The sequence below is a fragment of the Zootoca vivipara genome, chromosome 13 (genome assembly GCF_965207765.1).
Source record: "Zootoca vivipara chromosome 13, rZooViv2.hap1.1, whole genome shotgun sequence".
NCBI lineage: Eukaryota > Metazoa > Chordata > Lepidosauria > Squamata > Lacertidae > Zootoca > Zootoca vivipara.
In genome coordinates, this window is record NC_142596.1 from 2,134,445 (window position 1) to 2,159,588 (window position 25,144).

A 25,144-nucleotide genomic window follows, 5' to 3' on the forward strand; every position below is an offset into this window, starting at 1 on the left:
TGGCTAGGGAAACTCAGGCAGATGGGTGGGGTATAAAGAATGTTGCTGTTGTTGTTGTTGTTGTTGTTGTTGTTGTTGTTGTTGTTGTTGTTATACCGGTTGCTGGTGGATATTGTCAGAACTTGTCTGTATTTTTTGTTCCTGTTTGTTCCTGTGTGGTGAAGGAGAAGCAGCTGGTCTTTGGTTTTTACACTTTGCCCCTTTGTCTTTATCACAACTTTGTTCCCAAAGACAGATAATGCTGCAATCGTTTGACTTGAATCAGAAGGATTAATTGATTTTGCCCAGCAAGCAAAACAGACAGGAGGCTCCACCTTTCAGGTTTAATAACTGTTCTCTTTAGCAAAGCAGCTATATCAGTCCATGAGAATAAGGCAAATAGGTCAGGACTCTTCTCGCGCCACAGAAATGTCTTGTTCCACTTTAAGATTATGGAAATATATGAAGGGTCAAACTACACATTTGCAGTCAGTTGCATGAGACTTTGTTTGTTTGTTTGTTTACTTAAACAATGAATCCACAAGCAGTTGTCTAAAGCTGCAGTCAGCGAGGACTGATTTTGTTTCTTTTCCCCATGGGCACATTTCTTATCAAAATATTACCTCCCAACAACATTTCTTGCCCTGTAACAGACCTTGATCTCTTAACCTGAGTCTCCTGATTTAATGGGATTATTTTAATTGCATTTTTAATAGTATGGTTGGTTATATTTCAATGCTTGTAAAAGGTAAGGTAAAGGTACCCCTGACCGTTAGATCTAGTCATGAACGACTCATTTCTCTCTATAGGCCGAGGGAGCCAGCGTTTGTCCACAGACAGTTTTTCTGGGTCATGTGGCCAGCAGGACTAAGCCGCTTCTGGCGAACCAGAGCAACACACGGGAACACCGTTTACCTTCCCGTCGCAGCGGGACCTATTTATCTACTTGCACTTTGACGTGCTTTTGAACTGCTAGGTGGGCAGGAGCAGGGACCAAACAATGGGAGCTACACCACAGTGCCACCCACGTCCCACATATTTCAATGCTTGTAAAATTTGTGAATTCACTTCAGTATTACTGAAAAGTCTATTTGGGCTTTAAGCAGTTTAGATGATGGTGATGGTTCTTTGCTGGCAGAGCTCTGAGGAAAGCCCTGAAATGGGGCATTCTGAGTGTGGGTGGCAGCAGCACCCACTGAGGCAGCATTGGGCCTTATCCAGGCTTGACTGCTGTGCCAGTCTTGAATTTCCCTGCCACCCTCACCCTTCACTGTGGCCATTGTGGGTGAGGCAGTAGCTCTGCCCCTCTGCAAAGTCCTGCCAGCAGTTGAGGTGGCTGGGTTGCAGTCTAACTAAATTAGGCCGGGGGGGGGGGCGGAGTCTCCTCAGTGGTGCACTGTTCTCCTGAGAAAGTGGTGCATTTATCAGAGGTGAGGAATGGTGAAATTGACCCTGTTGGGGTTTGGTCAGGAACAGGAACACAGGCAGGATCTGGCATGCAGCAATGTTGTTCCCGCAACCTGGGGTGGAGTCTGACAGCTTTTTATCTCTGATGGGGTAATGGCCGGTCGCAATCCCCCGACGACTCACCACCCTGTCTCGCCCGAAGGCGAGCACTCCTCCTGCGAGTACTCAGGTCTCTCCTTCAATCAGACCTGAGTCTCTGCAGCTCGGGAGACGCTGGTGGGTTACTAGACCCAGGAGCCGCCTCAGCCTCTCCTGACTCAGCCGGTAGTGGACCAGCTGTTTGTGATGACCCAGCTGACGGCAACAAAGTATTCCCTGCTTCTGGAGCCAGGACAGGCTCAGGCCCCTGACTCGGCTCAGCTGGTGCTTGTTGCAGGGGAATCTGTGCAGACTGAGGCTCCTCAGAATCAGGCCCCAGACTTGGTTCAGCTGATGTCCGAGGCAGAGGATCCAGTGCAGACTGAGACTCCTCTGGTTCAGAGTCCGAGCCCGAGTCCCAGGCCATCACATCCCCCATCCCTATCACCTGAACCAGAGCCTATCCGCCACGAGAGCACCCATGCTCTCCGCCAACCACTCACACCTGTAAACAATCCCTTAACCCCGCTGACACGGAGGTCAGCCACAAATCATTCCCAATCACAGACAGATGAACACCGCCAAGCCTGTAAAGGGACACATCACGGAAGGTAATGCCCGGGTGACAGATCACCGTCCTGCCCAAAGCTAGAACCTTCTTGGCCACTGCACTCTGGACGTGCCTCCTGGCCCTCTCAGTGGCAGCTGGGCATCAGCTTCCTCGCCACATACATTGCTGCAGCAGCTGCGACCAGAAAATTTTGAGTCCGGGAAGAGCTGCCTTCAACTCTTCCAAGTCCTCCTGCATGCAGGTCCGCAGGCTCAAGCCGGGAGCTTCTGGCAGATTGTTCTCGCCCAGCTGCACCACCACTGCCACAAGCATGCCTTCCGCAGACACCTTTGCCCGCACTGTTGGGAGAAGCTCCTCCCAACGCATTCCTCGTCTGGACACCCACGATACGCTCACGTGGTCAGGGAGCCCAAGCCTGCGTCCAAATCCAGACTCCACCACCCTCTAGCTGGCCCAGTGGACAATGCTGTGCCCGACTATCCAGATGTGCAGGGTGGGTGGACCTAGGAATGAACAGAACAATATTAATAACTGCACCTCAGCGCTGCTTCTGCACATAACCCCTGTATGCATCAGACTTTCAGTGGCCCAGATCCTTAATCCCATCAATGGACAGGCCCCAATGTGCAGTGGTGGAGGCTGCCCCAATGCAAAAGCAATGATGTGCAAACGCACCGGCCGACAGGCCGCACGTGGCCAGTGCCTTGCACATTACTGCAGCAAATTGCTGCCTCCTCAATGGTGACCCATCCATGTGGACCAGGAAGGGACCACCCCCAGGAGGGCGAAGTGACAAATATTTCTTGGCATCCTTAACCGGACAAGGGCCGGGCTTACCAGTGGCAAGCAGCTTCATCAAGGCACTTCTGCCCAATTGGTCCATTTCTGAATTACGAATAGTGAGCACCAGCTCAACGTCAGACGACTGAATATCCAGCAAAAGCAAGCCCTTGGGAGCCCTGCCCTGTGCTGACTCCAGCACCACTTCGCCCCCACGTAGTGCACCAAAGAATGCAGTTGAAAAAGCCACTAGAAAGAGTCTCACCTCATAAATCAACCGGCAAACCAGTCTCAGCTTGCTGCATACAGCGCATAAAATATTGAATGTGACTGGCCTCCTATCTGGCGACTTAGGTGGCTGCAACCTGGCCCAACCCTCAAGAGCCTTGTGCACCACAAACTTGTGCACAAGGGTCTCTAGAATAAAGAGACTTACAGAAAAATGAGATGGCAGAAGATTGAATTCGGATGGACTTTACAGCACAACCCATAAACTGAAGGTGAGCCAAATACTGCAACACCTGGTGCGTGGATGGTGACTCTAGACTATCGCTAGCGGAGTGCTGTGCTCTAAAACTTTAAAATCCACCCAGGCCTTCTTAGAAGACCTCAAAGTGGAAGGAGAAATAGACGCTACTACTCCCTGCGAGACTAATTGTTGCCAAGGTTCCAAAGCTGAACCGGGAAATATTCCGGAAACTGCTTGGCATCTGGAGCAAGGGATCTGAAGCGCTCCATCTGAAAACAGGATACGACGTCAGCAATATCGTTATTAGTGCCAGGAATAAAACAGGCAGAAAATACAATATTAAATTTGAGGCATCACAGCACAAATGCGTGTAACTCTTCTGGAGTGGGATGATTGCTTTGCCAACATGCTCACCCTAGCCTGATTATTGGACCAGAAACAGACCCACCGGTCCTTGAATTCCATGGTCCAGATGTGGACTGCCACTATGATGGGGAAAAACTCAAGAAAGGTTAAATCCTGGGTACTGGGGTACTGCTCAGGTTAAATCCTGTGTACTGGGGTACTGGGGTACTGAGGTGGTACTGCTCAGGCCACCTCTGAGTGCACCAACGGTCACGGAAATAAAGCCTGAAACCCAGGGAACCGGCAGCGTCCGAGTGAACCTGGAAATCAAACTGCAGATTCAAGGTATCCTGCCACAAGGATACACCATTGAACTCCCTCAGGAATTCAAGCCACGTTTCGAGGTCAGCCCTGACCTCGCTGGGCAACTGCACCCGGTGATGGGGTGAGCTCAGGCCTGCAGAGTTTAGCCAAGCATGTGCAAAAGGGGTGGCCAGGGGCAACTACCCTGTAGGCAAAATTCAAATGGCCCAGTAGGGACTGAATCTGCCTTAAAGTAACTTTTTCCCATGGCAAAAATTCCATAATAATGTCACGCAAAGCCACCAATTTTACTTTGGGGAAAGCGGACGTTTGAGCTACAATTTCCAATTGAATTCCAAGGTACGACAAAGACTGGTTTTAGGGGCATGACCCAACTCTTTAGTTAGGTCATAAAATGCTTGCAGTAATAACGAGCATTCCTCATTGCTTCTTGGCATTTTGGCTATGATCAACTGCAAGCATTCCTCAGAATTGGCTGCAGAACTTCAAAAAAAAAAAAAGTCATCCACATAATGGGTCATGCCCCTAAAACCAGTCTTGGTATGCAAAGCCCAGTCCAAAAATGTACTGAAAGCCTCAAAAGCTGCACAAGATACAGAGCAGCCCATCGGCATAGCCTTGTCCACATGTGGATGAACAGGAAGAAGGCGGAAGGCAGCTTCCATGTCACACTTTGCCAAAAGTGCACCTTTCCCAAAACTCCTGATCAACTTAACTGCTTAATCAAAGGTGGCATATTTCACAGAACACAACTCAGGAGGTATTGCATCATTTACTGATGAACCCTACGGGTAAGATAAATTGTGAATTAAACAAAATTCACCAGGGGCCTTCTTAGGCACAACACCCAAAGGGGAAAGGTGCAAGTCTAAGGAGGGTGCTCAAATGGGCCCGCCATCCTACCCAGGGCCAACTCCTTCCTAATCTTTTTCTTAGCAACATCAGGCAAATTTTCTGACAGACTTCTGGTTTTCAACCTTGGTAGCCCTGGGCGGGAATGTCACTGGGATACGAAAGCCCTCAGAAAATCCAAGCCAGATAGGAAGTGGCAGCTATGTCGGGGTACTTGCAGAGCCACGCCCACAAGGCGGGCAGCTTAATGGGAGTAAGGGCTAAGGTCAGTAAGACCTTACTTGACATCGCAGGCTGCTGAAGGAGAGGATCCTTTCTGTTCATGCTGAGGACCTCTCCTCGCCCCTCGAAAGGGCCGCTTAACTCCACATGAAGTAGACGGGTGACTCCCAAAGCACTTGTCACAAATGTGAGAGGACTTTCATCCCTGACGATGGCAGGGCCCTTTATTATACTCCCAACAAACAAGGCGCCTTCCTGGCTTCTTAACATCCTGCTTGTATTTTGGCTGCTCAGTGGACTTGCTTTCAAAGTTAGGAAAGACGTATCCAGATCCTTACGATCCCATCGAACAGAAGGGATCTTGGCAGCCTGACGACAAAAATTCTCATCGTAGCTTATAGCTGCCGCCTCACCAGCCATTGCAAAGACCTTACACACCAAGGATTGATATATCCACCGGTGCAAATGTCTCTTGGGATAAGCTGCAGAAATTACCCCCGCAAAAACCTGAAAGGCATCAAGCCATCTCTCAAATGTTCACTCCACCTTAAGGGAGTCAGCCTTGCCCTTTCCTGATGTGACTTGCTTATCCATGTCTGGGCATTCATTTGGGGGAAGGAGTTTGAAAATGTCCACATAGTGACCACTGACTATCCTATTTCTCATCCTGGAAGGCACCAGGGATAATATCCACACTGGTCGATACTTTAGCGTCCTTGACCGGTTCACCATTGATGCATTCGAGGGGAAGGTCATACCTAGCCCTTTGTGTGTTGACTCTACGCTGCCATGCCCACCTGGGGAGTCCTGAAGCCCCTTCGCTGTGGCCCCAATAGAGACCCAGAACCACATCAGCATCAGCATCTGAGGACTCAGAAGACGTACCAGTAGAAGATGAGGAATCACAGTCTCCGCATCTCTTGGCCATGCATTTGGATCAGCGACTCTTCTGACGCTTGCCACAGGAAGGCAGGACATTTGGCACCGGGAGATTCTTTTTCAAAGACTGGAGGCTGATCGCCTCCCTCAAATGAACCTGCATAGAACTAAAAACATGTGAGGAGCTAGACTGGGAAAGAGTCCCCCTGCTAACATGCTGTGCAACTTGGGGGCCTGAACCCCCGACCCTGGGGGTGCTGACTGCGAGTGAGGCAGCCCAGGTCGGAAGGCCTGTTGCACCATGGCAGCCAAACTCCTAGGAAGACCCCTAGGACTGGCTGGAACTGGGATCCTTGAAGGCTGAAATTGAGAGAGCAGAGGGATCATAAGCCTCGCTCCCCTCGCTCGCATCTGAGGGGCCATAGGCTTCATAAACAGTGGAAGATGTGGAAGGGCCTGTCTGAGCATCAGGCTACCTCCCAAACTGGTGAGCCAAAGACTCCAGTTCAGTATTGAGTCTTGTCAAGGCTGCAGGGTCTGACCCCATGTTAGCCATGATGGAATCCAAACAATCAAGCGCATACTGAGGAACAGCCGGGGCCTGTGCTGAATGGAGTGCCTGAGACGGGCCTCTAATCATCCTTTTTGAAGGGAGAGCAGTACTACGATTCCTTTTAACAGACATCCTGATTCCTTTACCAAAAGCAGGGAGAACCCACAAAGGCCCAAAAGGAAACAAAGACTCAGCAAGTAAAACAAAATGGCGCTCCCGTCAAATTAAGATGGTGCTCAGCACCCACAAGATGGCACTTGTGCCAAAATAAAATGGCGCTCGGGCCAAAAGCGCTAGGAAAGGAGGCCGCAGTATACCGAAGGAACTCCGAGTACGTGCGGCTAGGCGAAAATAAAAAACAAGCTCAGAATTGGCTCAGAACTACAATCCACAGCACCCTGAAATGCATCCGCTGCTGTATCGATAGCCAAAAAGCCGCTGTTTAAACAGCGATAAGTAAAAAAAAAAAAGGAAAAAAAAAAAAGGCCCGCAACAAATCTCTCCAAGAGACTACGGATTGAATCATAGAGTTGGAAGAGACCACAAGGGCCATCCAGTCCAACCCCCTGCCGAGCAGGAAACACCATCAAAGCATTCTTGACATATGCCTGTCAAGCCTCTGCTTAAAGACCTCCAAAGAAGGAGACTCCACCACACTCCTTGGCAGCAAATTCCACTGCCGAACAGCTCTTACTGTCAGGAAGTTCTTCCTAATGTTTAGGTGGAATCTTCTTTCTTGTAGCTTGAATCCATTGCGCCGTGTCCGCTTCTCTGGAGCAGCAGAAAACAACCTTTCACCCTCTTCTATATGACATCCTTTTATATATTTGAACATGGCTATCATATCACCCCTTAACCTTCTCTTCTCCAGGCTAAACATACCCAGCTCCCTAAGCCGTTCCTCATAAGGCATTGTTTCCAGGCCTTTTACCATTTTGGTTGCCCTCCTCTGGACACGTTCCAGCTTGTCAGTATCCCTCTTGAACTGTGGTGTCCAGAACTGGACACAGTATTCCAGGTGAGGTCTGACCAGAGCAGAATACAGTGGTACTATTACTTCCTTTGATCTAGATGCTATACTCCTATTGATGCAGCCCAGACTTGCATTGGTTTTTGTAGCTGCTGCATCACACTGTTGACTCATGTCAGATTTGTCAACCAAGACTCCTAGATCCTTTTCACATGTACTGCTCTCAAGCCAGGTGTCTCCCATCCTGTATTTGTGCCTTTCTTTTTCTTTTTTTGCCGAAGTGTAGTACTTTACATTTCTCCCTGTTAAAATTCATCTTGTTTGCTTTGGCCCAGTTGTCTAATCTGTTAAGGTCATTTTGAAGTGTGATCCTGTCCTCTGGGGTATTAGCCACCCCTCCCAATTTAGTGTCGTCTGCAAACTTGCTCAGGATGCCCTCAAGCCCATCTTCCAAGTCATTGATAAAGATGTTGAATAAGACTGTGGTGTGGCACCCCACTTCTCTCCAGAATGAAGAGGAGCCATTGATGAGCACCCTTTGGGTTCGGTCAGCCAGCCAGTTACAAATCCAATGAATGGTAGCATTGTCTAGCCCGCATATTATCAGCTTCTTTAAAAGAATATCATAGGGCACCTTGTCAAAGGCCTTGCTGAAAACAAGATAGGCTATATCCACAGCATCCCCTTCATCTACCAGGCTTGTAATTCTGTCAAAAAATGAGATAAGTTAGTCTGACATGACCTATTTTTCAGAAACCCATGCTGACTTTTAGTGATCACAGCGTTCCTTTCTAGGTGCTCACAGACCGTTTGCTTAATGATCTGCTCTAGAATCTTTCCTGGTATTGATGTCAGGCTGACTGGGCGGTAATTGTTTGGGTCCTCTCTTTTCCCCTTTTTGAAAATAGGGACAACATTTGCCCTCCTCCAGTCTGCTGGGACTGGATAAGAGGGAAAACTAAATCTAGGGAGAAAAGGGGAGAATGGAAAGAAATCACCAAGATGAAACCGTCAAAGGCAAGTTGCGCTCTCTCTCGGACGCACAAAGGACACACTGCTGCTGTTCCAAATGCACACGCTGAAAGAGGAAGCTCTAGGTCACATGCATAGGCATATATAGGTCCCTCGATCCGTTTGGACTGTGTCCCATTGGCCAGATTGAACCCAGAAACGAGGGACCTACCAATCAGGTGTTGTGGCTGACCAATCGAACCCACCCACAACACAGGGGATCAGGTTCCAGGTCTCACTGCAGCACATGCCCTCTTTAAGGGAGGACCCAATTTACTTCTGGTAGATATTAAAAGCACAGGATGCTAACCAGCCCCAAGTAATCACTTTTAAATTGGCCCAGGGACACTCTTCAAAGGCCTGAAGGCCTCTCAAACAGAAGAGAGCAAAAACTTGACCGTTGCTTCTCAGGAGGAGAGGTGTATATGGCGAAGATGCATGTCTTCACCCTGGCCTTTGATACCTGAGGTGTGTGTTCGCAGGAACCTCCATGTTCCTGTGCATGTTAAGACTTCCGAACTGTTTTTTTACTTCAATTGTTTCCTACCAGGCCTTCAGCTTTGAATTATCTATGGCCTCCTTTGCTGGGTGGGACGTTTTAATCCCCCCTCCTCCTTCTATTACTACTACTACTGTATACTACCTCCCCTTCACCCTACGGTGCCAGGGCAAGTTATAACATGTGAAACAACATTAAAATATTGTCTTAAATTAACATGAAAACTTAAGATCTTTCTTGGGTCAGTGAATGGCCCATGTAGTTCAACATGTCCTCACAGTGGTTGACTCGCCCACAAGCGATACATGAGCGCAATTGCTCTCTCCTACTTGAGATCCCCAACAGGCGGCATTCAAATACATGCTGCCCTTGATCACTTTACCCCCCTCCATTCATTTGTCTAATCCCCCTTTAAAGCCACCCAGACTGGTGCTATCCACGCCATCTCCATCCTCTAACTACGGCGCAAAACAGGGTTTCCTTTTGGCTGTCTGGAATCTCCCAGGATTCAGAGGTTGCCCAAATTTCCTTGAAACATCATTTTCCATAGGAATTTGTGTGGCTGCTCTAGATGGCTGATATGAAGCATAGAATGATGGAATAACTTTTTCAAGCATGGTTGGAAACTGTCACAGGCTCATAATGAAAGCAATTTGGAAGAGACATTGATAATCTGCTCTAAACATGACTACAAATCAGGCAGCCGCCATTTTCACTACAAATCAATGTTCTACACATTTTTTTTTACAATATATTATATATTGTAGCTGACCAGAGGAGAATTAAAATATTATGGGTTTCTAAACATAGCTGCCAAGTTTTCCCTTTTCTCGCGAGGAAGCCTATTCAGCATAAAGGAAAATCCCTGTAAAAAAGGGATAACTTGGCAGCTATGGTTTCTAAATGTCCATGGCTGCATATTCCTGAATAATTTATTACTTTAGATAAACAAATTAGAAGCCTGGAGCAATATGGTAGATTTATGGATAAATTATCTGTGGGTGCTCGGGAGTTAAAGACATAATTCTTGTTAACAGCATTGTAAATTGCTGGTCCCAGAGAAAATTAACTCTTGGGATGCCAGTTAACATAACAGAACCTTGGAGCTGCTCCACCATTTACTGTACAACCTAGCATTACCATTCAAAGGTATATGCTGGGGTGGGGGAAGATGTTTATGCAAGAAGAACAAGGATTGGGTGCTTTTCCAGGACTATTAAGCAGATGCACCCTAACAGTGCCCCAATATGAAACAAAGCTGTAAGAGCATAGCTGCCAAGTTATCCCTTTTTTACAGGGATTTTCCCTTATGCTGAATAGGCTTCCTCGCGAGAAAAGGGAAAACTTGGCAGCTATGTGTAAGAGGCTGATTGTAAATGTTTGAGAGGGGCTTTCAAGTTGCATCAGCTTTTATCCTGAGAGAGAGAGATGGGGGGGTCTGTGTGTGTTGGGCAAGTGCTGCATTTCATTATGATTCCATAGCTTGGAATTCTGTGAAATTCTCGGCTGGCATTTTTATTGCTTTGAGTTGCTTTTGTTTACATAGCTCACCACTAATCTAATTGAGATTTCCCCCCCCCCCCCCGACAATATGTGTTAAGAGGGGGGGCAGAGGGCAAGAAGGATTAAGGGGGGGGCAGTTCTATTGCAGAAAGCCTTGAAGTCCTAAAAGCTTTATCATGCATTTTGTCAGACTAATCAGTTTATTGGCATGATCAGCCACATCAGAGAGTCTATTATAAAAAATGATAGAATTCTGATAATCAAAGTCAGAGATATAGGCCAGGGGTCAGCAAACTGGGTGATCAGAGGCCCATCTCAGTAACTGTGTTCAGCACCTCCCCCAGCGGTTCCCCAGCATACGCTGGATCGTTTGGGTGCAATTATGGCTGATATTGGATCAGATCCTGCAGCCGTGTCAAGGTTTAATACTGAGGTGAAATCTTTGGCTTAGCAGTTTGGAAGGCAGCCTGTGTCTCAGCCCGGCCCTTCCATGTCTTCTACTCATGGTCCTTCAGATGTGAGCGAAGGGAGTGAGGCTTTTCTTTTGATTCTTCTGGTGCCTTGTTCTCCCAATTCCAACCTTCCAGGATTCCAGTCCCAGCTAGTCCTAGGGGTCGTCCTAGGAGTATAGGTGCTATGATGCAGCGGGCTTTCCAGTCTGGAAACCAGCTGCTGGTTCCCTGGGTTTTGGGCTTTATTTCTGTGACTGTTGGTGCACTCAGAGGTGGCCTGAGCAATGGCAGGGTGCAGCCATTACCTGTGATTTAACCTTTCTTGAGTTTTTACCCATTGTAGTGGCAGTCCACATCTGGACCACGGAGTTCAAGGACTGGCAGGTCTGTTTCTGTCCTGATAATCAGACTGTGGTGAGTGTTTTGGCAAAGCAGTCATCCCGCTCTAGTAGAGTATCTGCCCTGTTACACACGTTTGTGCTGCGGTGCCGCAAATTTAATATTGTATTTTCTGCCCGTTTTATTCCTGGCGCTAATAATAATATTGCTGATGCCGTATCCCATTTTCAGATGGAGTGCTTCAGATCCCTGGTTCCAGAGGCCCAGCAACTTCCTGAATATTTCCCGGTTCAGCTTTGGAACCTTGGCAGCAGCTAGTCCTGCAGGGAGTAGTAGCATCTATTTCTCCTTCCACATTGAGGTCTTACAAGAAGGCCTGGATAGACCTTTTAGCTTTCAAAGCACAGCTTTTGACTAGCGACAGTACAAATTTGCCATCCACACACCAGGTGTTGCAATATTTGGCTCACCTGCTTTTATGGGCCGTGCTGTGAAGTTCATCCAAATTCAGTCTTCTGCCATTTCATTTTTCTGTATTTCCCTATATTCTAGAGACCCTTGTGCAAAGTTTGTGGTGCACAAGGCTCTTGAGGGCTGGGCCAGGTTGCAACCACCTAAGTCGCCCAGTAGGATGCCGATCACATTTGATATTTTGTGTGCTATGCGCAGCAAGCTGAGGCTAATCTGCTGGTGTTTATGGGGAGAGACTCTTTTCGGCAGTCTTTTCAATTGCAATTTTTGGTGCACTGCATGTGGGTGAAGTGGTGCTGGAATCAGCACGAGGAAGGGCTCCCAGGAGCTTGTTCTTGCAGAATGTTCAGCTATCTGATGCTGAGCTGGCACTCACAATTCGCAGTTCAAAAACTGACCACCATGTGCTCGTGTGGCGGATACGCACTTGTTCTGGTGATAGGGGTGGGAGAACACTCTCACCATCCCTATGTGAAGGGTATTCTGTTAAAGGAATCCAGGGACTCAAATGGTTTGGTCAAGGGCGTTGTGCCCATGCCTGAGTCCAGGGGGACATCTGGGTGGCGGACATAGCCTATTCCGGGCTTTCTGCCTATCCAGGTGTTCACCCTTGGCTGAACTATGCTGGTGTCCTGGGTCAGCACTACCTGCAAGGGTTCAGGGAGCTAGTCGCACCAGAGCCTATGCAACCAATCACTTTCTGTAATCAATAAAGTTATGGCCTAAATTCTGCCAAAAACCAAACCAACATTTGAGTCATGTGTGAATTTATTTAGGGGGGAGGTTTCTGGGTCTGAACACGCAAAAGGACACATTGTACTCATGTAAAAACATGCTGATTCCCGGATTGGGCCGGATCCGACCCCTGGCCTTAGTTTGCCTACCCATGATATAGGCCTTTCCAGTGCTGAGGCTAAACCAAACTCCACTGAGAGTAATGGCTTGTCCACGCCAGAGTTTGCATTCCCATTTATTTATTTTTAAAATTTTAAAATAATCTTTATTAAGAATTATATCAACACAAATAAAGAGTAACACAAAAAATAACACAAATACAAAAATAAGACAATACATCAATACAATAAAAGAAGAGATCACATAATTAACAACCTCCATCACCTTGATCTTTAATATTTAATATCTCTTCAATTACTACTCATAACCCCCCATCCCTTTCTCTCCCCCTCCCCCCTACTTCCTTCACCTATTGGTATTTCCCTATTTTATTCTGCTATGTTGCTTATTTTTAATTTTAATATACACTTTATTTTTGTTATATTAACCAATAACCTTGCGATTCATAATCTTCTCTATTTCCTATTTCCTACTTTCCCTTTCCCTCTTTCTTCATCTATCTTTCTTCACTTTCCTATTCTTTATTTTCTTTCTTTCATATATAATTCTACGCTTTCCCATTCTTTGTTAGCTTTCTGGATAGAGCCTCCTCTCATGAACTCACAAATTTTTGACTTCCATTCCGACAATTCTGGTATTGTTGATATTTTCCAATTCTTAGCAATTAATATTCTTGCCACTGCTGTCCCATATAGAAATATATTCCTTTTATCTTTTGGGATGCCATCCGTTAGTAAACCCAGTAAGTATACCTCTGGTTTTTTGTGAATTGTTATTTTGATTTTTTTTAATTCTTCATGAATCTTAACCCAGAACTGTTTTATAGACCTACATTCCCACCACATATGATAGAGTTCCTACCTCTGCATTGCATCTCCAGCATAGATTGGAGTGGTTTTTATAGATCTTGGTCAACTTCACCAGAGTGAGATACCAGCGATGACACAGTTTCATAATATTTTCTCTTATTGAATAGCATGCGGTAAAGTTTATATCGTGGCTCCATAATTTTTCCCATCTGTCTAAATTAATTGCTTTGCCCAAATCCTGCGACCATTTTATTGTAGTTTCCTTTATAACTTCTTTTAACTCCCATTCTAATAAAATATTATACATTCTTGTTACCGTATTATTATTTTTTATCTGATTTTAATAATTCATTTTGTGATTTAGAAATTCCTTATTCAAAACCTTTCTTCTCGTCCTCTTTGAACAGGTTTGCAATCTGATAATATTGAAGCCAACTGCTACAATATATTTTAATCTCCTCATAAGGTTTTAATTTTACTACACCTTGTTCTTTTACTGATAACTCCTGGTATGTTGGCCAAATCTTTCCCATGTTTAATTTTAAGTCCTATAACCTCTAGTGGTGAAACCCACCAGCGTGTTTTTGGTTCAAGTAGCCTTCGATGGGTTACCCATACCTTATACAAGGATTTTCTAATTATGTGGTTTAGGAAAACTTTGTTTGCCGCCACCTTCCCATATATCAGGTAGGAGTGCCACCCAAAGGCGTTGTTCTACCCCTCCATAGCCAAAATCTCAGTATTTCTCAACATAATCCAATCTTTAATCCATCCAAAGCAGGCTGCATGATAATAAAGTTTCAAATTTGGTAGTCCGAAGGAATCTGTTAATACTTTATACTTTACCCTTGGCTTCTTTCCTTGCCAAATGAATCGCATGATATCCTTCCTCCAGTTTTCAAATATCTGATCTTTGGTAATTATTGGTAACATTTGAAATAAGAATAATTTAGGTAATACCACCATTTTTATTGTAGATATCCTTCCCCAAAATGATAATTTTAATTTTTGCCAAATGTCCAATTGCTTTTTAATTTCTCTCCATGTTTTATTATAATTCTCTTCAAATAGGTCAACATTCTTCATTGTAATTTGGATTCCAAGATATTTTGCCATTTTTACAATTTGTAAGCCACTTCTCTCTTGTAATAATTTCTTCCGTTGACCGTCCAAATTTTTAACCATAATCTTAGTTTTTTCTTTGTTCACTTTGAGCCCCGCCACCGTTCCAAATTCTTCCATCCTAATCAATAATTTCTGTATACTATCTACTGGGTGCTCCACCATTATTAACATATCGTCAGTGAAGGCCCTAATTTTGTATGATTTTTTTCCTAATTTTATACCCTTTATTTCATCATCTCTCCTTGTTTCCTCATTCAAGACCTCCAGGGTTAATATGAATAATAAGGGGGAGAGTGGGCACCCCTGTCTTGTTCCCTTCTGTATTGGGAAATAGTCGGTCATCTCATTATTTATATTCAAATTCGCCGTTTGATTATTATATATTGGTTTTATTGCTTTTATTATGGGGATGCCCAATTCTAATTTTTCCATTAACTTCACCAAAAATTTCCAGAACACGTTGTCAAATGCTTTTTCAGCATCTATTAAAACAACTGCCACTGGTTTGCCTGGCTTCATATCCAAATATTCTATTGTGTCAATTAACAATCTTATATTATCCAACATTTTCCTTCCTGGAAGAAAACCCATTTGGTCTTGATTGATATGGTCTTTTAATATCCTTAATCTCTGGGCCAGGATGTCAGCATAGATTTTATAATCATTGTTGAGCAGGGATATAGGTCTATAGTTATTTATATTTTCTTTATCCTTGTCTTGTTTTGGGATCACCATGATATGAGCCTGGTTCCAAGAATCTGGGTTCTTCCCTTCTTTCATAATATGATTCATAAGTAAATGTAGTGGTTTTGATAGTACTTCTTCCATTTTTTATAATAGGCTGCTGTAAGTCTATCCGGGCCTGGTGCTTGCCCTTTTTGGCCCTTTGTATAGCTTCTTTGATCTCATTTATTGATATTGGCGCATTTAAATATTCTAATTCTCCTTTCTCTAATTTTAATGACCACTTATCTTGTAAATAATTTAGAATTTCTTTTTCTGTCTCTTCCCCTTCTTTGTATAATTTACTAAAATGTTTTACAAATATCTTTTTTATTTCCTCCTGTGTGGTTATAATTCCCCCCCCCATCCTTAATTTTGTCAATTTGTATTTCTTTTTGTCTTTTTTAAAATTGCCATGCCAATAATTTCCCCACTTTATCCACTGATTTGAAGGTTCTCTGCTTCATATACCTTATACCCATTTAATTTGTGTAGTCCACATGATGTGACTCTCAAACCACATCAATCTCAATCCTTTCCCCTTGTAAATTTGGTTTTACCTGATAAAGGGATAATCCAATAAATTGGAGAAAATTAGGCTCAAAACTGCTTTCCTTGGGGTTTGCAGACTATTTGTTTTAGTGTTTTGGGGTGGGTGGATCCACTGTCACTTTCTGCTACTTCCCTTCCCTTGCCCACTAACTCATTACTTGAATTTCTTTACCACTTTTGCTTGTAACTATTTCTGGTGTGCTTCAGGAATTCCTTGTTCTTTCATCCTTCAGATTTGCACAAGCAATCACCATTAGACATTTCTACAGTAGATATATTGAGTAGCAATCTGAAAAGTGCGTGCTGAGAATTTACAGTTGCTTTCATTTTCTTTTCCAGTGTGCTAGTAAGGGTGAGTCAGGAGCTTAGCCACACACATATATTCTTTTGACCTCTCAGATTTGCACAAAACCAGAAAACTGCAGAAACAGATTTACGATTACTTGACATTGTGTTTTGCACAGTTCTTTGGTGGGTTTTTAAACCAACAACAAGCCTCTGCAGACATGCCCTGTCAGTACTTAACTGCCATAATAGAATCAACAAATTAGAATGCAGGGACATACACAAAAGCCTAGTCCTATGCACAGGAAACACTAACTTTGCTCCTCATATACTAATTCAAATGCATGTTGTGACCTGCCCTGGGACATTAGTATGAAGGACATGTAATAAATCAAGGGCTGAATTCAACTAAATAGTGACTGCATTGGGAGCCATCTGGAGCCAGCACAAGTCCTGCTGGCACAATGGGCTTCCCCTACTCTTCCCTGGAGAACCCCCAGAACAGCACACAGGGATCGAGAGACATTTAAGGCACAGATTTTCAACCTTTTCAAGTCCATGGCTCCCTTGACCAACTACATTCTTTCTGCAGCACCCCTGTGGGGCTCAGGAGCCCAGTTATGTCACCCTTGCCTGCAGAGCCAGCAGCCCCTCACCCTCCTTTATGGAGTGTTCCCCTCCCCTCTCCTTGGGAATGCTCTGGGCAGCCACTGCTGCCCCCCCAGCCCCAAAGAGAGGTGCCTCCTTACACTGCCCCACAGGGGCCTGGGAAGAGGATGCCCCCAGCCTTAATAGCCTGACAGAGACTGACCAAAGGTGAACGTGAGGGTAGCACCTTACCTTGGGAGGCAGCAGTGGGTGCTGCCAGGCCTGCATGGCATAAAGGCTCCCCTTCAGCACTGGGCACTCAGCTCCCAGGCACTGGCAGAGGAAGAGGGGTGTGGGGGAGCGTACCACCCCTGGCAGCACAATCCCGGTGGGGTGCCATCACACACACACACCCGCACTGGGCGCCACACCGCCAGGACGTGCATCACGCCCCTGCGGGCAGCGCACCATGCCCCCGGGACACACGCTAGCCATGCCCCTGTCTGCTCTCCGCCCCTGGTGCCGGAGCATGAAGCTAGCCACTGCTCCCAGGCAGGCCTTTCTCATGGCAAGCACAAGGAAGGCCAGCACAATGCCTGCCTGCCTGCCTGGCCTCCCACTTGTTTGTCCATTCCCAACAGCAAGGGCTGGCAGACTGGCTGGCTGGGCTGGCAGACTGGCTGCCTGGGCTCCCTCGCCTGCCTGCTTGCTTGCTTGCTTGTTTGCTTACTCTGAGGCCACCTCAGTTCCTGGCAACCAGCACCCCCTGGCCAGCCCCAGAGGCACCATTCACCTTTGAAGCTTGTAGCCAGGGCTGCTGCGACAAACAGCTGTGCAAGCCTTTGGGAATCAGTGCCATGAGAGGGCATCAGAGGAGGGAGGGAAAGAGGCAGAAGCCCGTGTTGCCTGCAGTAACCCTCATCATCATTCAAGGCACCCCAGGGTGCCATGGCATACTGGTTGAAAACCACTGACTTAGGGATCAAGCCTTGCTACACTATTCCACATGTGGGCAATTGTTCAAGGGCTCACTTCCAGTGGCAGGCAGGACTAGAGGCAAACATGAGCAGAGCAATGAATGTAAACCTTACCTTTGCACAACATACTTAGCTTCTGCAATGGTGGACTCACCCACCCTTTCCTATCCAGACAAACCAGGGCCAGATACAGAGGTCTGGAGGATCATATTTGGACCCCAGGCCTAAGGTTTCCCACCACAGGTCCTAACACATTCCCAATGATGTCAGAATCCAATTTGGTCTGAGTGATCTCTTCTGGTTTTCATTTGGGCTTTGGTGTTTTGGGGGATTAGCTTAGCCCTTCTATTGCTAGCTAACTGTTATGAAGAAATGGCCAAATAATTAGGGAGAGGGACAGATCCCTAATTGATCTGTCAGCACCTGTTTCTCTCCCGTTTAACTGGTTGAGGGAAAGTGGCCAGAAGGAATACAACCATAGGAGCAGAGAGAGAAAGCAACACCATTCAAATCTCTTAATGAAATTGTGTAGGGTAAAAAGACATTGAGAACATATGGAGCCAACAAAGGATAATTCTTCAGGAATAATAATAATAATAATAATAATAATAATAATAATAATAATAATAATCCCAAACATTCTGGAATGTGATGATTGCCAAAAGTATTTTCTCTTTATATTGTGGGGATAGGATGGGGGGGTTGAAGGGGGGGCAGAACATGTGCTGATGAAGATACCATGAGTTTGCCTCAGTTCCACCCAAAGTCCCAGTGATTTCAATGGGAGATTTGCACCACAGCCCTATTACTCAGAACTAAGTCCCATAACGTGACTTCCGGTTGAGCACCGACCATTTTCAGAAGCAGGTTTCCTCAGCTGAGGAAACTCTGGCACTTTGAAGGTGGGGGAAAACTGCATCAGCACTGCGGACCCCCGAAGAAACCCCAATTTGAGGGGGCTTGGGCTACCTGGCAGTCATCAGAGCGAACTCCCCTCTCCCTCGGAAAGCTCTGTTTGAGCCTACATGAGCGAAAGGGTCAGAGTCGCGGTGCTTCAGGGCTTTTGCTTCCTTCAAGAGTGTGAAGCTGCATTTTCTGGATGGTGCTGGTGGTCAATTCTCAGCAAAAAGGTCAAGATTACTTAATTTGGATTAAAGATTTGAACTAATTTGGCTACGGATTGGGAGTTTTAAAATGCGGAGGTCGCTCCCTTTCTCTGGATGCAGGGGGAAGCAGGGACGGAGATAGCCATGGACTGTTTGTTTTAACATTTTGAAACCCCTTAAGGAAGATTGTGAAATCTCCCCCCTCAGCAGGAGAGGTGGAGAGAAAGTAAAAGGACTTAAAGATCCTGTAAAATTGGTGAAAGGACTTTAAAAGCTGCCCCGCTGCTAGAAGCGGACCCCCCAGTGAGCGGAAGAAAAGACTTTATTGTGTGCAATACCCTTGTGGAATGTACTGCTTTCACTATCCTAAGCTAAATGTTACAAGGTAAGTGAATTTAATCAATTGGATACGAAAATTAAAAGTTGCTATTTTCTATAAAAGATAAGTTATATTTGGTGAGTTTTAAGGAGAATAAGATTTGAAGGAATTGTGGAAGGAAATAGAAAGCTCTCTTTTGGAAAAATGGACTGAAAAACGGGCTGTTTATTTTGCCATTTCCTGTGTTGACTTATGTGGGGGAGGGAGACAGTGGTCCTGAAGGTAGGAGTCCATCTAATGCTGAAGATGATCATCCGAATGTCAAGGACCAAATGGAGCAAGCAGCATGCAGACCTAGTGGTGGGACGAAAATATCCTTAAATAAGAGACATGGGGGAATGATCAACGGTCTTCAATGTCTGTATACTAATGCACAGAGCATGGGAAATAAACAAGATGAACTTGAGCTCTTGGTACAGCAAACTAAATATGACATAATAGGCATCACTGAAACCTGGTGGGATGAGTCTCATGACTGGAATGTAGTAATAGAGGGATACAATCTATTTAAGAGAAATAGACCAAACAGGAAAGGAGGAGGAGTAGCTTTATATGTTAGGGATATGTATACCTGTGAAGAGATCCAGGATTTAAAACTTCAAAGCCAAATTGAGAGTATCTGGGTCAAAATTAAGGGAGAGAAAAACAACAGTGATCTCATTGTGGGAGTTTACTATAGATCCCCAAGCCAAACTGAGGACACAGATGATGCCTTCCTGGAACAGATGGCCAAGCATTCCAAAGGAAGTGAGATAGTAGTAATGGGGGATTTCAACTATCCTGATATTTGTTGGATGTCAAACTCAGCCAAGAGCATAAGGTCGAACAGATTCCTCACTGGCCTTGCAGACAACTTCATTGTCCAGAAAGTGGGAGAAGCAACAAGAGGATCAGCCATTTTAGATCTGGTCCTAACCAATAGTGATGACTTGGTTAGTGGGGTAGAAGTGGCAGGATCATTAGGTGGGAGTGACCATGCTCTTCTGGAGTTTATTATCCAGCGGAAAGGAGCAACCAAGCATACTAAGGTCCAAATTCTAGACTTTAAGAAAGCCGACTTCAGAAAACTTAGGGAAACGCTGGGTGAAATCCCATGGACAGTAATACTAAAAGGGAAGGGAGTTCATGATGGTTGGGAGTTTGTTAAAAGGGAGATATTAAAAGCACAACTTCAGGCAATACCAATGAGACGGAAACATGGAAGGTGCCTAAAGAAGCCAGGCTGGCTATCTAAAGAACTTTTGACTGAGTTAAGATTTAAAAGGGATATGTACAAAAAATGGAAAAGGGGGGAAATCTCCAGAGAGGAATTCAAACATATAGCCAGCACGTGTAGAGACAAAGTCAGAAAAGCTAAAGCACAGAATGAACTCAGGCTCGCCAGAGAGGTTAAAAGCAACAAAAAGGGCTTTTATGGGTATGTCCGTAGCAAAAGGAAAAACAAGGAAACAGTGGGGTCACTCAGAGGAGAAGATGGTGAAATGCAAACAGGGGACAGAGAAAGGGCAGAACTCCTCAATGCCTTCTTTGCCTCAGTCTTCTGCAAGAAAGAAAAAAACGCCCGACCTGAAGAATATGGAGCAGATGATTCAGCAGGGGAAACACAGCCCAGAATAAGTAAGGAGGTAGTACAAGAATACTTGGCTAGTTTAGATGTATTCAAGTCTCCAGGGCCAGATGAACTACATCCAAGAGTATTAAAAGAACTGGCAGAGGTGATTTCAGAACCACTGGCAATAATCTTTGAAAATTCCTGGAGAACAGGCGAAGTTCCAGCAGACTGGAGGAGGGCAAATGTTGTCCCTATTTTCAAAAAGGGGAAAAGAGAGGACCCAAACAATTACCGCCCAGTCAGCCTGACATCAATACCAGGAAAGATTCTAGAGCAGATCATTAAGCAAACAGTCTGTGAGCACCTAGAAAGAAACTCTGTGATCACTAAAAGTCAGCATGGGTTCCTGAAAAATAAGTCATGTCAGACTAATCTGATCTCATTTTTTGACAGAATTACAAGCCTGGTAGATGAAGGGAACGCTGTGGATGTAGCCTATCTTGATTTCAGCAAGGCCTTTGACAAAGTGCCCCATGGTATTCTTGTAAAGAAGCTGGTAAAATGTGGGCTAGACAATGCTACCATTCAGTGGATTTATAGCTGGCTTACTGACCGAACCCAAAGGGTGCTCATCAATGGCTCCTCCTCATCCTGGAGAGTAGTGACTAGTGGGGTGCCACAGGGTTCTGTCTTGGGCCCAGTCTTGTTCAACATCTTTATCAATGACTTGGATGATGGGCTTGAGGGAATCCTGAGCAAGTTTGCAGATGACACCAAATTGGGAGGGGTGGCTAACACCCCAGAGGACAGGATCACACTTCAGAATGACCTTAACAGATTAGACAACTGGGCCAAAGCAAACAAGATGAATTTTAACAAGGAGAAATGTAAAGTACTACACTTGGGCAAAAAAAATGAAAGGCACAAATACAGGATGGGAGACACCTGGCTTGAGAGCAGTACATGTGAAAAGGATCTAGGAGTTTTGGTTGACCACAAACTTGACATGAGTCAGCAGTGTGATGCAGCAGCTAAAAAAGCCAATGCAATTCTGGGCTGCATCAATAGGAGTATAGCATCTAGATCAAGGGAAGTAATATTACCACTGTATTCTGCTCTGGTCAGACCTCACCTGGAGTATTGTGTCCAGTTCTGGGCACCACAGTTCAAGAAGGATACTGATAAGCTGGAACGTGTCCAGAAGAGGGCAACCAAAATGGTCAAAGGCCTGGAAACGATGCCTTATGAGGAACGGCTTAGGGAGCTGGGTATGTTTAGCCTGGAGAAGAGAAGGTTAAGGGGTGATATGATAACCATGTTCAAATATATAAAAGGATGTCATATAGAGGAGGGAGAACGGTTGTTTTCTGCTGCTCCAGAGAAGCGGACACGGAGCAACGGATTCAAACTACAAGAAAGAAAATTCCACCTAAACATTAGGAAGAACTTCCTGACAGTAAGAGCTGTTCGGCAGTGGAATTTGCTGCCAAGGAGTGTGGTGGAGTCTCCTTCTTTGGAGGTCTTTAAGCAGAGGCTTGACAGCCATCTGTCAGGAATGCTTTGATGGTGTTTCCTGCTTGGCAGGGGGTTGGACTGGATGGCCCTTGTGGTCTCTTCCAACTCTATGATTCTATGATTCTATGATTCTATGACCTTGGACGAAGACAATGAGTGAGGAGGCTATTTTAAGCCTGCTGAATGAAATTCTATATGAAATCAGACTGGCTAGACATAGCTTGCCTGAGCAGTAAAAAGAGAAGTTCACACATGATTCTAACCAGAAAAGCAACTTAAAGGAGACTTCATTACTGAGAGCTTTGCCAGAGAGACAGGAAGACAAAGGGAAGGAACCCATGAAGATGGAATTAATGGCCTCATGGGAATACCAGGACAATTACTGGATGGACTTTGGTGAAAATTTGAAGGGAATGGCAAACACTTTTATTGCATCACAAAAGGAAAGCAAACAGGAAAATGGGGAAAGGAGAGTTTTGACACTGATACAAGAGGACAAGTGGACATATTTGGTGGGCAGAGACTTGCTTTTTCTTTGGAATTGGCAGGATCATTGATGGGTTTATTGGGTGGTGAAAGCTTATAGGATGGGGATAGGTTGAAAAGGATAGATAAAAAATATATGGACTGATTTATAAGGTTTGGACTAGGAAAGGTAACATATAAGAAATTTCTTGAGCAGATTGGGGTGTGTGCGAACAGAAAGTGGGGTTAGTAGAAAATAAGAGAAAAAATGAAAGATGAAAATTATATTAGATTTAAACAAGTTTTATAACCTGAGGGAGGAAAGATGTAGAGCAAGGTTTGTCGTAGTGAATATGGGTTATAATTTTATATTAAATTAATAAATTTAAATAGGAGAGGTAGGAAAGTTTGGGGGGAAAGAAGTTGAATAATGATGAGGTTAATAAATAAAGGATTAATTAAGTTAACAATTGGTTAATTAGAAAATGGTGAATAATCTGCTAAAGAGGAAATAAAATGAAATCCAGAAGGGGGGTCAAGGGAAGTCACCAAACGATGTGAATGAAAAATGGAGTTATATAAGAAAATAGTTGTGTGTTTTTGTTTGGTTTTTTATGTTTTGTTGGTATTTTTTTCTTTGCTTTCTTTTTAATGTTTTTATAAAATGAATAAATATTATTTGAAAAAAAGAACTAAGTCCCATAACATTCATAAGATTGCAGCTTTTGTAAGTTGCTTTGAGTTTACCTTTTCCTGAAAAAAGACCAATAAATATAATAATTAATAAAAAAGAACCACATAATTAATTCACCTGTACTCCATTTTCCTTTATTTTGACTGGATCTTTCCCCAAACATTTTGAAGATGAACAGTACCTGGCTCCAGCTTCCAGCAAACCATTCCACTTTCCCCAAACATGGTCCATTGTCACAGGGTGTGGTCTCTGGTGGTCTGTTGTGTCCGCAGCCCTCCAGTGGCAAACTGCTGATGTGATTGGTCATGCATATGATGGAGCGTGTCCGGACACCAGAGCCACATTCGGCTGAGCACTGTCATCGTGGGAGACAACAAAGACATCCGTTAGCCCAACTGCTGCTTTAGTGAAAGCAGTTGTGAAATGCTTGGAAGATGACTCGAGGGCTCCTGGCACAAGAAGGGACACAAATCCAGATTAGGTTCTGACAGCAGGAAATCCACATTCTGCAATCAGAATGTATATTCAAAGAGGAATCTTGGTATGGAAGAGGAGAAAGGGCAAAATGGAGAGAGAAAAGACTGGGAGACATTTCCAAGGTGTCATCTGTCTCCTGCCACGTTTTCATGAAGCTTAGAAATCTGCTCTAGATAATGATGATGAGGATAAGTAAAAATTCACAGGGTGCTATATTCTATGCAAGATAGCATAATACGGTGATGGGTGACCTTCTGGGCAACTGAATTGAGGTTTCCATCAAAAATACTTGATAGTGACACTCTAGACAGTGTTATAGTACAGTGGTAGCTCTGGTTGCAGACACAATCTGTTCCGGGGTTTTGTTTGCAATCCCAAAAGTCTGCAACCAGAGCGGTGCTTCTGTGATTGCGCAAACTGCACAGAATGTTTCTGTGCGTGCGGAGAAGCTCAGAAGTAAACACTTCCGGGTTTGCTACGTTCTTAACCTGAAAAGACGCAACCTGAAGCAGATGCAACATGAGGTGTGACTGTACTTACACAGCCTATTCTGTTGGAAAGAGACATGCAAACTTTTGGGATTGAGGACCACAATCCCTTTGGTGAATTGGTGGTGCTGTAAACAGCCCAAGCAGAAAGTGGCTGGGGGACACTGTCTGTCTGTCTGTCTGTCTGTCTGTCTGTCTGCCTCCCTCTCTCTCTCTCTCTCTCTCTCTCTCTCTCTCTCTCTCTCTCTCTCTCTCTCACACACACACACACACACACACACAGGCCTGATCATCCTGATTTGCTTGCAGAGTGTCTATACATCTTTCTGCTAATCATTCATTTATTGTGCACTTTTCAATGCATTTCTCTATCCCTTTCTTAACCACAAAGTGTGTTTCTTAAAAAAACACCCCAAACCCCACCCCCACCCCATTGATTTGTTATGCTAGGGGGTAACAGAGCATTTTAATCCACTTTAACTTAAATTTCTTGGTATTGTTTGAATTCCTCCCACAAAACACTCACAGCCTGGTGGTACCATTTTGGGTCATTAACATTCCACATCCCCAAAGTATTTCAATTGGCTTCTGGTGCTTTCAGCACACTCAGCAAGCAATATTACTTGCTGAGGTTCTCCAGGAACTGTGTTCTGTTCTAAGTAAGCGGAACAGACGGATCACATTTCAAATTAGATGCCAACTAATAAGATACCGACTTGCCCCACTCTGTGCTGTGATATTTTAGTGCAGATTAACTGCTTGCAAAGGATATTAAAGGGCTTCAGCAGCA

At 44.8% G+C, this 25,144-nt stretch overlaps 1 protein-coding gene across 12 annotated transcripts in view; it reads right to left on the reverse strand.

The window, feature by feature from the left end:
• THSD4 (thrombospondin type 1 domain containing 4) overlaps nucleotides 1-25,144 on the reverse strand; it is a 372,415-nt gene that overhangs the window by 12,152 nt on the left and 335,119 nt on the right. For 10 of the 12 annotated variants that reach the window (XM_088657004.1, XM_088657003.1, XM_060282606.2 and 7 more), the window contains one exon: nucleotides 23,571-23,744. In XM_088657004.1, the coding sequence (XP_088513130.1) occupies nucleotides 23,571-23,744 (174 nt within the window). Of the gene's footprint in view, nucleotides 1-309; nucleotides 2,599-5,972; nucleotides 6,134-23,570; nucleotides 23,745-25,144 lie in introns of those variants that run through there. The other 2 variants (XM_060282610.2, XM_088657005.1) reach the window with 2 other exon arrangements.